The sequence below is a fragment of the Oncorhynchus gorbuscha genome, linkage group LG25, assembly GCF_021184085.1.
Source record: "Oncorhynchus gorbuscha isolate QuinsamMale2020 ecotype Even-year linkage group LG25, OgorEven_v1.0, whole genome shotgun sequence".
Lineage (NCBI taxonomy): Eukaryota > Metazoa > Chordata > Actinopteri > Salmoniformes > Salmonidae > Oncorhynchus > Oncorhynchus gorbuscha.
The window spans coordinates 20903327-20915498 of record NC_060197.1 but is presented as its reverse complement, the minus strand read 5'-3'; the positions used below and the strand labels follow the sequence as shown (position 1 = coordinate 20915498).

The 12172-nt window shown below is 41.9% G+C and overlaps 1 protein-coding gene across 2 annotated transcripts in view; it reads left to right on the top strand.

Annotated features, from left to right (window-relative positions):
* The window catches only part of tnfsf10l (TNF superfamily member 10, like), a 71596-nt gene extending 59962 nt beyond the window's left edge, over window positions 1-11634 (top strand). For both annotated transcript variants that reach the window (XM_046328750.1, XM_046328749.1), the window contains 4 exons: window positions 3576-3612; window positions 3910-4017; window positions 6810-6973; window positions 7721-11634. In XM_046328750.1, coding sequence (XP_046184706.1) covers window positions 3576-3612; window positions 3910-4017; window positions 6810-6973; window positions 7721-8011 — 600 coding nt within the window. In that variant the 3' untranslated portion in view covers window positions 8012-11634. The remainder of the gene's footprint in view (window positions 1-3575; window positions 3613-3909; window positions 4018-6809; window positions 6974-7720) is intronic.
* Window positions 11635-12172: the final 538 nt, after the last annotated feature.

Below are 12172 nucleotides of genomic sequence, written 5' to 3'. Positions count from 1 at the left end.
ATAATCTACTAGATTTCTATTCTATACCTATAGGAGGGTATACATTACTTATTACATCATTGACCCTGCTGAAAGACAGAAACGGTAACTTTTTAGAGTATATTAGTACTAGATAAGATTCACCCACTGTAAGACCACTAGCTCAGATCTGTATATCACTCGGACTGACCGTCTACTGTATTTCTAGAACTGTGTCTTAAAGGAGGTATAAGTTACTTATTAATGTTAACTCCTGCTGAAAGAACGGGAAAACAGTAACTTCTTAGATTAGATCAGACCTAGATAAGGTTCCCTGTCCGTTCCATAGCTCTAGATCTGTATCACTCAGACCATGTTCATTCTATCTATCATATTTCTATATCTGTCTCTTAAATGAGATATAAGTTACATATTTATCATCAGCCCTGCAGAAGGAACTGAGAAACAAACTTTTTTGAGTAGATTATGGCAAGATAAGTTTCCCTTTCTGTGCCACAGAGCTATGGAGAGTTTAGACTGGCCCAGACCTGCACCACACACACACATATTAAGGGATTGGGTTTCCATCTTCTGCTAAGCTCCCAGAGTAGTCCTAATACTTTTTCATGTGCATACTTGTCTTTCCCTCTCCCATTGTTTTCCCTCTTTCCTTCTTCACTTTTCACTAGCTTTTCCAGTGAATAACGAGGGCATGGATTCAGTAAAATCTTCTAGAGAAAAAAAATCCAAGAAGCTTCATAACAACAAAAACGCAAATAAGTTCTTAAGGAAGTTATGAGGTACATGCAAATCTGCAAAATCATAAGAACTTTCTCAAATTAGTCCTTAAAAATGTTCAGTGACTCAAGACCCTGTTTATCAGCTCTTTCTGATATCAGTGGCCATATTCACAAAGCATGACGGTGTAGTTCTGCTGATCTAGGATCAGTTTGGCCTTCATAGATCGTAATTAATAAGATAAATAAGATTACATGGGGTGGGGGATTGATCCTAGATCAGCACTCCTAGTTTGAGTCACATTGATTACTGGCCCGAATAAGGCTCTGTGCAGAATCATCTTAAGAACTTTTTCAAATTCGTTCTTAAGAACTTTAAAGGGATAGGTCAAGATTTTGGAAATTAAGCCCTCTGTCTACTTCCCTAGTCAGATGAACTTGTGGATACCATTTTTAGGTCTCTGCATCCAGAGATCTCCAGTCATTGCGCTAACGCTAGGTAGCATTGGCTCGCGAAACTACGTTTAACTTCCTTTATGCTGGACACAGAGATATAAAAATGGTATCCGAGTTCATCTGAAAATCTTGCACTATCCATTTAAGTGAATCAGGACCCTGTGTCTCAGTTCTTTCTCTACAGGGTCTGTACTGTACTAGGGCCTCTAAAAAGGGTGAAAGGTTGAAGACTTAGTTTGTTTGTTGTTGTCATTGCAGCTGGTGGTATTACTGTTATGGTTGCAGTCGGTGCTCAAACTTTAACCCTGGTCACATTTAGAACACAGCTCTTCGTGCTATAAACCAAAACTGCAGTGTGAAAGCAATTGTCTGGTGCGTGTGTGTTTTGTGTATGTGTGCGTGCGTGCACTGTAAAATAAGATGTTAATCAATGTACAACTGTAAGGTAACCAGTTGCAATAGGATTGTGAGTTTGGTCAACATTTGGGCATATAGCTGAACCAACATACGCTGAAGAAAAATATAAACGCAACATGTAAAGTGTTGGTCCCATGTTTCATGGAACTATCACATTGTTCTGAAGCCATTCCAACATTGCTTTGGCTATATGCTTGGGGTCATTGTCCTGTTTGTTCTACCCGCAAAACACCAGTCTCAACGTCAACAGTGAAGAGGCGACAGAGTTGCAAAGAAAAAGCCATATCTCAGACTGGCCAATAAAGAGAAAATAATAAGATGGGCAAAAGAACACAGACACTGGATAGATGAACTCTGCCTAGAAGGCCAGCATCCCGGAGTCACCTCTTCACTGTTGACGTTGAGACTGGTGTTTTGCGGGTACTATTTAATGAAGCTGCCAGTTGAGGACTTGTGAGGTGTCTGTTTCTCAAACTAGACACTAATGTACTTGTCCTCTTGCTCAGTTGTGCAGCGTGGCCTCCTACTCCTCTTTGTATTCTGGTTAGGGCCAGTTTGCGCTGTTCTGTGAAGGGAGCAGTGCACAGTATGAAATCTTCAGTTTCTAGGCAATTTCTCGCATGGAGTAGCCTTCATTTCTCAGAACAAGAAAAGACTGACGAGTTTCAGAAGAATTTGTTGTTTCTGGCCATTTTAAGCCTGTAATCGAATCCACAAATGCTGATGCTCCAGATACTCAACCAGTCTAAAGAATGCCAGTTGTATTGCTTCTTGAATCAGAACAACAGTTTTCAGCTGTGCTAACAATTGCAAAAGGGTTTTCTAATGATCAATTAGCCTTTTAAAATGATACACTAGGATTAGCTAACACAACGTGCCATTGTAACACAGAGGTGGTGGTTTCTGATACTGGGCGTCTGTGCACCTACTTAGATATTCCATAAAAAAATCTGCCGTTTCCAGCTACAATGTCAACATTAACAATGTCTGCACTGTATTTCTGATCAATTTGATGTTATTTAAATGGACAAAAAAAAAGTCTTTCAAAGACATTTCTAAGTGACCCAAAAGTTTTGAATGGTAGTGTACATAGACGGACAGACAGAGAACAGGGTCTTTCTAACAACAACAAATCAACTCTAACTTTATTTGTCAACTTTATTTAACTTTATTTGTCAACTGCACCGAACTTACCTTGAAATGCTTGCTTGCTTACAAGCGCTTAACCAACAGTGCAGTTCAAGAAGAGTTAAGAAAATATTTACCAAATAAACTAAAGTAAAAATGTAGTAACACAATAACAAGGCTATATAGACATACTGTACACATAAAGTACAGAGTACAGTTTGAAATATCACTGGTTGTTGCTGCCAATTGTCAGCATGTATTGTGTAAATACCATCACACTGGCTATCCTGCTATGTTCTCCTACAATGTCTCTATCCGTCTTTCCTCTGCCTACAGTCATTGTGTAAATACCATCACATTGGCTTTCCTGATACGTTTTCCTACAATGTCTATATGCCCATAGCAGAACTTAAGCAATGCATCTTGAATCTAACCCACAAACACACTCTGCCCAACAAATAAGTGAAATCTCTTGTTGGATCTTTTTATTTTGTTTGTTTATCTTTCCCACGTACCCACCAAACCACCGTCAAAGGAGTAAGGGATTTGAGAAGGAGTGAAAGAGAGCGAGATGGAGTGTGTTATTTAATGAAAGCTTGACTGTATTAGTGTCTTAACTTTGAGTAAGTCAAGACTACAGTACATGCCAGAGAAATGGCATAAGGAAGAAACTAAACCACAGCACGTGACTGATAGTGATGAAGATGACGATAATGATGATGTTGGTTGTGTGTGTTGTTTTTTTTTACATTCGATGTCTATACTTTGAGTAACCTGTTGTTTTGGAAGCTTCTATCATAAAGATAATGATGCTGATCTAGTCTCTGCCAGCACCAATGCCACCTGTTCTCATACAACATCTTTATCTTAATTTTATAGGTGACAGAGAACATAATCTCAAAGCAGACGTTTCAAGGTGAGTCAATCTCTAAAATACTGTACCTGTCTGTATGACTGTTGTGTGACACTCAGTAACAATGACAACAATTAAAACTCTATCAACCGAATACCTATCCCCTATCATACTCTACCTCCATGACCTATTGTCTGACTAAAAAACAATGACAAATCTATCTATACACACAGTACATGTATACCCCCTATTGTGGTGTTGAATCTGGAACTACATTTTGTCTTTATCGGTCATGACCTTGTGAGTGGTGGTGATGATGGTAATGATGATGATGATGTCATGTTTATGCGTCTCTGTCAGAAGCGAGAACGTTACCTCACACCTTCAACACTTCGGGGTCAAAGTTCGCTACCTCTGTGCCCCAGCGGCCGTCAGCCCACCTGACCCTCAGAGACAGCAGCACTCAAGGTGAGAGTGTGTGTGTATCTCTGTCTGTGCTAGTGTGTACCAGACATGGGTTCAAATATTATTTAAGGTTTTACATTTGTAATTTAGATATTTGCTGTTTGAAAAGACAACTCGTTTAATATTTTAATATATTTGGAAATGCAATTTGGAAAGTATTTGAAAATACTCAGATACACTCCGAAGCATTTACCCAGGTATTTAGAAATAGCATTTGAAATAAGTATTTGAAAAATGCTTTCAAATATTATGCTATTTATGGGAAATTATTTGAAATGCTACAGCAGGTTGTAGTCTGGTTTGGCCTGCGTTTCTGGTGTTCTTACCATCAGCTCTAAAGCAGTGGAGGCTGCTGAGGGGAGGACAACTCATAATGTCTGGAAAGGAGTAAATGGAATCGTATCAAACACATGGTTGATATAGTACCATTCCATTTACTCCATTCCAGCAATTATTATGAGCCGTCCTCCCCTTAGCAGCATCCACTGCTCTTCAGGGCACTAAGGGCATGGTTCCCCTTTCTCTCTCGCCCCTGCTCTCTCGCTCTCTCTCTCTTTGCTAGCCATCCAGGCCAAGGCCTGTCTCTTTGTTAGTCAACAGGGGCAGCAGGTAGCCTAGTGGTTAGCGCATTGGGCCATTAACCGAAAGTATTCTAGACTGAATCCCTGAGCTGACAAGGTAAAAATCTGTCGTTCTGCCCCTGAACAAGGCAGTTAACTCACTGTTCCTAGGCCGTCATTGTAAATAAGAATTTGTTCTTAACTGACTTGCCTAGTTACATAAAGGTTCAATAAAAATAAATAAAAAACAGTCAGTAGGGAGGAGGAAGAGGGAGTCAACTTTTCTCATAAGGAAATAAGTCACTTTAATTCCTTATGAGTGCCAGAAGTTTATCCTGATCTGGAAGGTCTCCTGTCTTGGCAAAACTCCTGGCTCTTCTTGTAAGGCAATAAGGAAGTCCATTCCAGACCAGCCAAGAAGCCCTGGGTGACATTACTGGAATGTACACATGCATGTACGCACGCATGCAGGTGTGCATGCACACTTACACACACTTCAAAGGGCTATGTGTTTTACCTCATCGCCTAGCGCTATGAGTGTGTGTGTGTGTTTGTGTGTGCATCCATGCAAGCTCGTTTGTGTGGTTTAACTAGGAACATTAGGAATCAGTTTGTTCAAATGAAAGACATCTTGCATCCCAAATGGCACCCTATTCAGTGCATTCGGAAAGTTTTCAGAGCCCTTGACTTTTTCCACATTTTGTTACATTACAGGCTTATTCTAAAATGTATTTTTTTTAATTTCCTCATCAATCTACAAACAATACCAAATATTGGCAAATCAAAAACACAATCCTAAAATCAAAAACACAATCCTATCTCGAAGCTCAAAATCATGGCTTGGTTTTTGCTCAACTGTGGGACCTTATACAGACATCTGTGTGCCTTTCCAACTCATGTCCAATCAATTTAATTACCACAGGTGGGCTCCAATCAAGTTGTAGAAACATCTCAAGGATGATCAATGGAAACAGGATGCATCTGAGCTCCATTTCGAGTCTCATAGCAAAGGGTCTGAATACTTGTGTTAATAAGACACTTCTAATTTTAAATTTTTAATAAATTTGCAAAAATTTCTGTTTTCCCTATTTCATTATTGGCTATTGTGTGCAGATTGATAAGGGGGGGTCAATTGAATCCATTTTATAATAAGGCTGTACCATAATACAATTTGGGAAAAGTCGAGGGGTCTGGGAAAAAAACATCCAGTCAGTGTTGGTGAAAACAGCTCATTGATGAGAGAGATCGAAGGAGAATGGCATGAATCATGCAAGCAAACAGGCGGGCCACAAACAGGCAAGTAACGGTGCAGTACAACAGTGGTTTGCAGAACGGCATCTCGGAACGCACAACTCCGTCGGTCCTTGTCACGAATGGACTATTGCAGCAGACGACTACCAGGTTCCACTTTTATCCACTAAAAACAAGAAGAAGCTGTTTCAGTGGGTACGCGATCACCAACGCTAGACAATTTAGGAGGCGATGAATCCCGGTTCCTGTTGTGTCATGCTGATGGCAGAGTCTGGATTTGGCGTAAGCAGCATGAGTTCATGGTCCCATCCTGCCTGGTTTTAATGGTACAGGCTGGTGGCGGTGGTGTAATGGTGGGGGATGTTTTCCTGGGACATGTTAGGTCCCTTGATACCAATTGAGTAACGTTTGAACTACACTTTGTAGAATCCATGGCATGACGAATTCAGGCTGTTCTGTAGGCAAATTAATAAATAGGTGTACCTTATAAAGGGCCAATAGAACTTAATAGGGAATAGTGTGCCATTTGGGACATATACACACTTATCTGATATAGATTTTCCTTCAGGAATATTACTTGTCTGTTTGGTTACTCCTCCTATACTCACTTCTTTTCTGCCTCTCCCTCCCTTTCACCCTCACTTCATGTTTTTCTTTGTGCCCGCTGCTGCCCATTTTTCTCCTTTCCTCGCTCTCTCTCTCTCTCTCTCTCTCTCTCTCTCTCTCTCTCTCTCTCTCTCTCTCTCTCTCTCTCTCTCTCTCTCTGTCTCTGTCTCTCTCTCTCTCTCTGTCTCTGTCTCTCTCGCGCACTCTCTCTCTCTCTCTCTCGCACTCTCTCTCTCTCTCTCTCTCTCGCGCACTCTCTCTCTCTCTCGCGCACTCTCTCTCTCTCTCTCGCGCACTCTCTCTCTCTCTCTCGCGCACTCTCTCTCTCTCTCGCGCACTCTCTCTCTCTCTCTCTCTCTTGCTCTCTCTCTCCGACAGGGTCTCCCATGTATCCCACCCCCCAGCCCGACCTCCACCAATCATGTCGCCACCCAGTCCGCTCGTGGACCAATCAGAGCTTCGGAGCCCACCTTCACAACATGACCTTAGCCGATGGGAGGCTGCGTGTGCCCAAGGATGGGCGTTACTACATGTACTCTCAGGTAAACACATTTGACATTGAAGTATACTGTATAAGGGCGGCAGGTAGCCTAGCGTTTAGAGCATTGGGCTGGTTAAGGTTGCTTGTTTGAATCCCCAAACCGACAAGGTGACTAATCTGCCGACGTATCCTTGAGCAAGGCACTTAACTCTAATTTCTCCAAGGTTGCCATTGATAATGGCTGACCCTTGCATTGACCCCACTCTCCAAGGTTGTCCCAAGAAGAGTTGGGATATACAAAAACACATTTCCAATTCACACGTGTATTAATACACACAGTGGTATTGGTATTTTTCCTATTTTGTTGCCTTTACAACCTGGAATTAAAATTGATTTTGAGGGGGGTTTGTATCGTTTGATTCACACAACATGCCTACCACTTTGAAGATGCAAAATTTCTTGTGAAACAAACAAGTCATAAGACACAAAAACTGAACTTGAGCGTGCACAACTATTTATTTGTATTTATGTCCAAATAAAAATCCATTTAAATTACAGGTTGTATTGCAGCAAAGTAGGAAAAACACCAAGGGGGATGAATACTTTTGCAATTGTGGGAACAAGTATGAGACTCTGTTTTTTTTAAATATAGTGAGCATCATATGCGATGATAATAAGACATTATTAAGTGGTGATGCATGCTTAAGACAAGTCTTCTACTGCATTATAATAATATAATGCATTTTATCACGTTGAGTAATATGTATATCTCTCTCCCTCCATCCTGCCCTCATCCCTCCATCACTAGGTCTACTTCCGCTACCCGTCGCCCAGTGAAGGGGACCAGCCAACAGCCAGTCACCAGCTGGTCCAGTGTGTCTACAAGAAGACGTCCTACCTGCGGCCCATCCAGCTGTTGAAGGGCGTAGGCACTAAGTGTTGGGCCCCAGAGGCAGAGTACGCCCTCCACTCTGTCTACCAGGGAGGGCTGTTTGAGCTGAGGGCCGGGGATGAGCTCTTCGTCTCTGTCTCTTCCCCCACCATGGTTCATGCAGAGGAGTCATCAAGTTATTTTGGGGTGTTCCGTTTGGATCTGTAAATGGAGGGGGAGATGGAGGAGAGCGAGAGGGGAGACCACTGCCAGAAGAGGGTATGGGGTGGGATGAAAAGGATAGGATGAGGAACGGAGGCACCGTGAGGACACTGCCAGAGTGAGGAATTAGGGGGTGAAAGGATGGATTAGAGGAGAGGAGGAGGGAAGGGTGAGACCCCAAGGACTAACTCTCCCATTCTTTCCAAAGTGAATTGTAAATAGATCTGGAGATTCTACATGTGAAGGAGGGAGTTATGAACCTGAAAACATTGGATGGACACAGAGGATCAAAAGACAGAAGAATGTATTCATTTATAATTCACATCATATAATGTGGAACAGAACGGTAGCAGAAAAAAGGGCAAAGGGTATGTGATGATGTGACAGCCAAGAGTGGTGCAGTATGCTCGCTGTATCTGTGCCATTTATACATACATTACATACTGCCTGTATAGAAAGGAGTTGAGCACAGAACTAGAATGAGTTGTATTCTAATCATTCTATTTCTGTGAAGTTGACTGTCTGTTCCAAAGGTTCTAACTGGACATTCGGCGGTTTGGGAAATTAGAACAAATACTAATATGTTGTATACAAGACCATTTAGAGAAAGAAGAAGAGTGGATAACTTTTGCTCGCTGAATTGTTGAGGACTTTTAAACTTTGGATGTAAGACAGTTTGGAAGAGGACTCTGTTTTGTTGTTGTTTAAACGACATTGGAGACTGTTGAACACAGTTATGGATTGAATAAAGGAGAAGAAGAGGAGGATAAGGAAAGGGCAGAGGAATGGAACAGACCGTACAAAGAAAGGACAGAGAGAGCGAAAGAGGGGTATGCGGCCCTACCAGTCTCTTAAGTAAACTTTGTCTCTCTTGCTCTCTCTTTCTCTCTTGCTCTCTCTCTCTCCGGAATCTCGCTGGTCTCCACCTGTCTGTCCAGTGTAACCTGTGGAACAGCATACTGATGCCGGGAAACACACACACACACACACACACTGTCGGACCTACTTTAAGCCCATGCCAGTCAGCAACAATTGGCAGAAAGTAAACACACTTTAATCTAAACACAAACCATACACAGCACAGCATGGCTCCCTGCCCTACAGACACACTTCACTTCTCTCTCTGAGACACACACACACACAACGCCTCCCTTTGTTGTCTGGTAATTGTCAGTGCACATGCGGAGGCTGTGTGTGTGTGTGTGTGTCTTCAGTGTTCATTGGCTCCGTGGTTGTCTCGGAGGAAGGTTAAACAAACATACAGTAGGGTTTGTTTGGGGGCGCGCCTGCCAGCTTTGTATTCTTTGTTTTGCAGAGAAACATGCAACACACACAAACACTTTCTCTCTCTCAAAGAGGAACACGAAATACACCCACACACACACACAGTCAGACACACGAGAGGGACACGAGACACATGCAGAAAAACACACAAACACACAGACACACAAGAGGGACTCCGCAGAACACGCAACACATTCAAATGCATAGACATACACATGATAGGGACTCCGCAGAACATGCAACCCACACGCCCACACTCTCTCTCTCTTACACATACACACGCACACACATAACACACAAAACTGGGTGACGATTAACCACCTCTTCCAAGAATCTGTGGTGGGTTGTATCTGTGTGTATAGTGTATGTACAGATGTAGGATCTTAATTTGATCCAGTTTTCTAATGCAGGAACATAATCCTGCAGCAACAGTAAATGTGAATTGTTATAATTCTTGGACATTTTTGTGGGGGAAATTACAAACTTCAGAAGTCTTTTTAAACCTCAAATACACAACCATTTAGAAATGTCCTGCCATGCAAATTAAGAGCCTCCATCTGTATAGTTCTTATACCGTGTAAACTTGAGGGAGAGGGTGGAGACACCAAGTGAACCATAAATTGTTTTGTTTTTTTCACACGTGTGACAGCCGTCTTTAATTGTTTGGTTGCTGTTTTAATCCTGTCACTTCCAACATTTTTTTACTTTGATCAAGTTTGCTCACTGGACCTTCGCTCAAACATATAGACACTCCTACTAGTTGGAGGAGCCCCCCAAAAACACTACACCCCACTAACGTTACCAAGCCATCTGCCAGTTAAGTTAATTCCGATAACTTTCCCAAAATGTTGGAAGATTGCTAGAATTAGAAGGGAATAAGCAGGAAACCCGTGAATCCTAACACACTAGGCCATTTAGCAGACACTAGCTGGCACAGCCACAAAGTCATACAACCTTAAATGAAGACACAAAAGCTCATTTTAGTTTTCATGCATTTTTACAATCTAGCCAATTTTGACTTTGCAGCTGGCCTAAGGGGAAATCGCTCAGTTCTGCCTCCAGGACAAGACTCATGTCAACCTGGTACATTTTCCTATTAGTGACTCCAACGGGTATAAAACCCATGACCCTGGTATTGCTAGCGTCAATGTTTTACCAACTGTGCCACACAGGACCCCAACATGTATTTGTTTGAAAACCTCAGATTTTGGGAAAATAACTAATTTTGCAACCGTAAACAAGACAGAATATGTTACAGATACATTGTTCCCCAGCATGTTCCTCTTTGGGTCGATATATCATTGTTGTTCTGTTTCATAGAGTGTAGTACAACACACACACTCAAGGTTTCCCAACACACAATCTGACAACAGTTATGAACATGGACAACACACACACACACACACATTGGAGCTGTACGTCTATTACATACATATTCAGTCCAGCAAATACAATTTCTTTACTTTGTAGCATGTTGGTTATGTGAATATGCCATTTTTGTGTGTTACAGAACAGTGGTTCCCAAACTTTTTATAGTCCCCGTACCCCTTCAAACATTCAACCTCCAGCTGCATACCCCCTCTAGCACCAGGGTCAGTGCACTATCAAATGTTTTTTTTTGCCTGCCACACACACACTAAGTGATACATTTATTAAACATCAGAATGAGTGTGAGTTTTTGTCACAACCTTGCTCGTGGGAAGTAAACGAAGAGCTCTTTTTAGGAACAGGGCACAAATAATCATATAATAATAATCAATAATTTTGCTCTTTACATATAAAACCTTATTTGTTCATTGACAATTGTGAATAACTCACAACAGGTTAATGAGAAGGGTGTGCTTGAAAGGATGCACATAACTCTGCAATATTGGGTTCTATTGGAGATAATTTTCTACACAGTCTGTGCCTGTATTTAGTTTTCATGCTAGTGAGGGAATCCACTCTCACATAGGTACGTGGTTGCAAAGGGCATCAGTGTCTTAACAGCGCGATTTCAAAAGGCAGGATACTCTGAGTGCAGCCAAATCCAGAAATAGGTGGCTTCATGGGCTTCTGATTAAATTCAATTTTCACAGAACCGCTTGTTGCAATTTCGATGAGGCTCTTTTGTTCAGATATCGGTAAGTGGACTGGAGGCAGGACATGAAAGGGATAACGAATCCAGTTGTTTCTGTCATCCGTTTTGGGAAAGTACCTTCATAACTGCACACCCAATTCACTCAGGTGCTTCGCTGTATCACATTTGACATTGTCCATAAGCTTGTGTTCACACAAAAAATCATACAATGATGGAAAGTCCTGTGTGTTGTCCTCAATAAAGACAGAGAAGAGCTCCAACTTCTTAATCATAGCCTCAATTTTGTCCTGCACATTGAATATAGTTGCGGAGAGTCCCTGTGATCCTAGATTCAGATCATTCAGGCGAGAAAAAACATCACCCAGATAGGCCAGTCGTGTGAGAAACTCGTCATCATGCAAGCGGTCAGACAAGTGAAAATTATGGTCAGTTAGGAAAACTCTCAATTCAAAAAAACGTGTCAATATTTTGCCCCTTGATAACCAGCGCACTTCTGTATGTTGTAAAAGCGTTACATGGTCGCTGCCTATATCATTGCATTGTGCAGAAAATACATGAGAGTTCGGGGGCCTTGTTTTAACAAAGTTAACCATTTTCACTGTAGTGTCCAAAACTATTTTTAGCTGTCATGCATTTTTGGCAACAAGAGCCTCGCGGTGGATGCTGCAGTGTACCCATGTGGTGTCGGGAGCAACTGCTTGCACGCGCGTTACCACTCCACTATATCACCCTGTCATGGCTTTTGCACCATCAGTACAGATGCCAACATGAGCAGCAGCTACATATGGACCGTTAGTGGAATT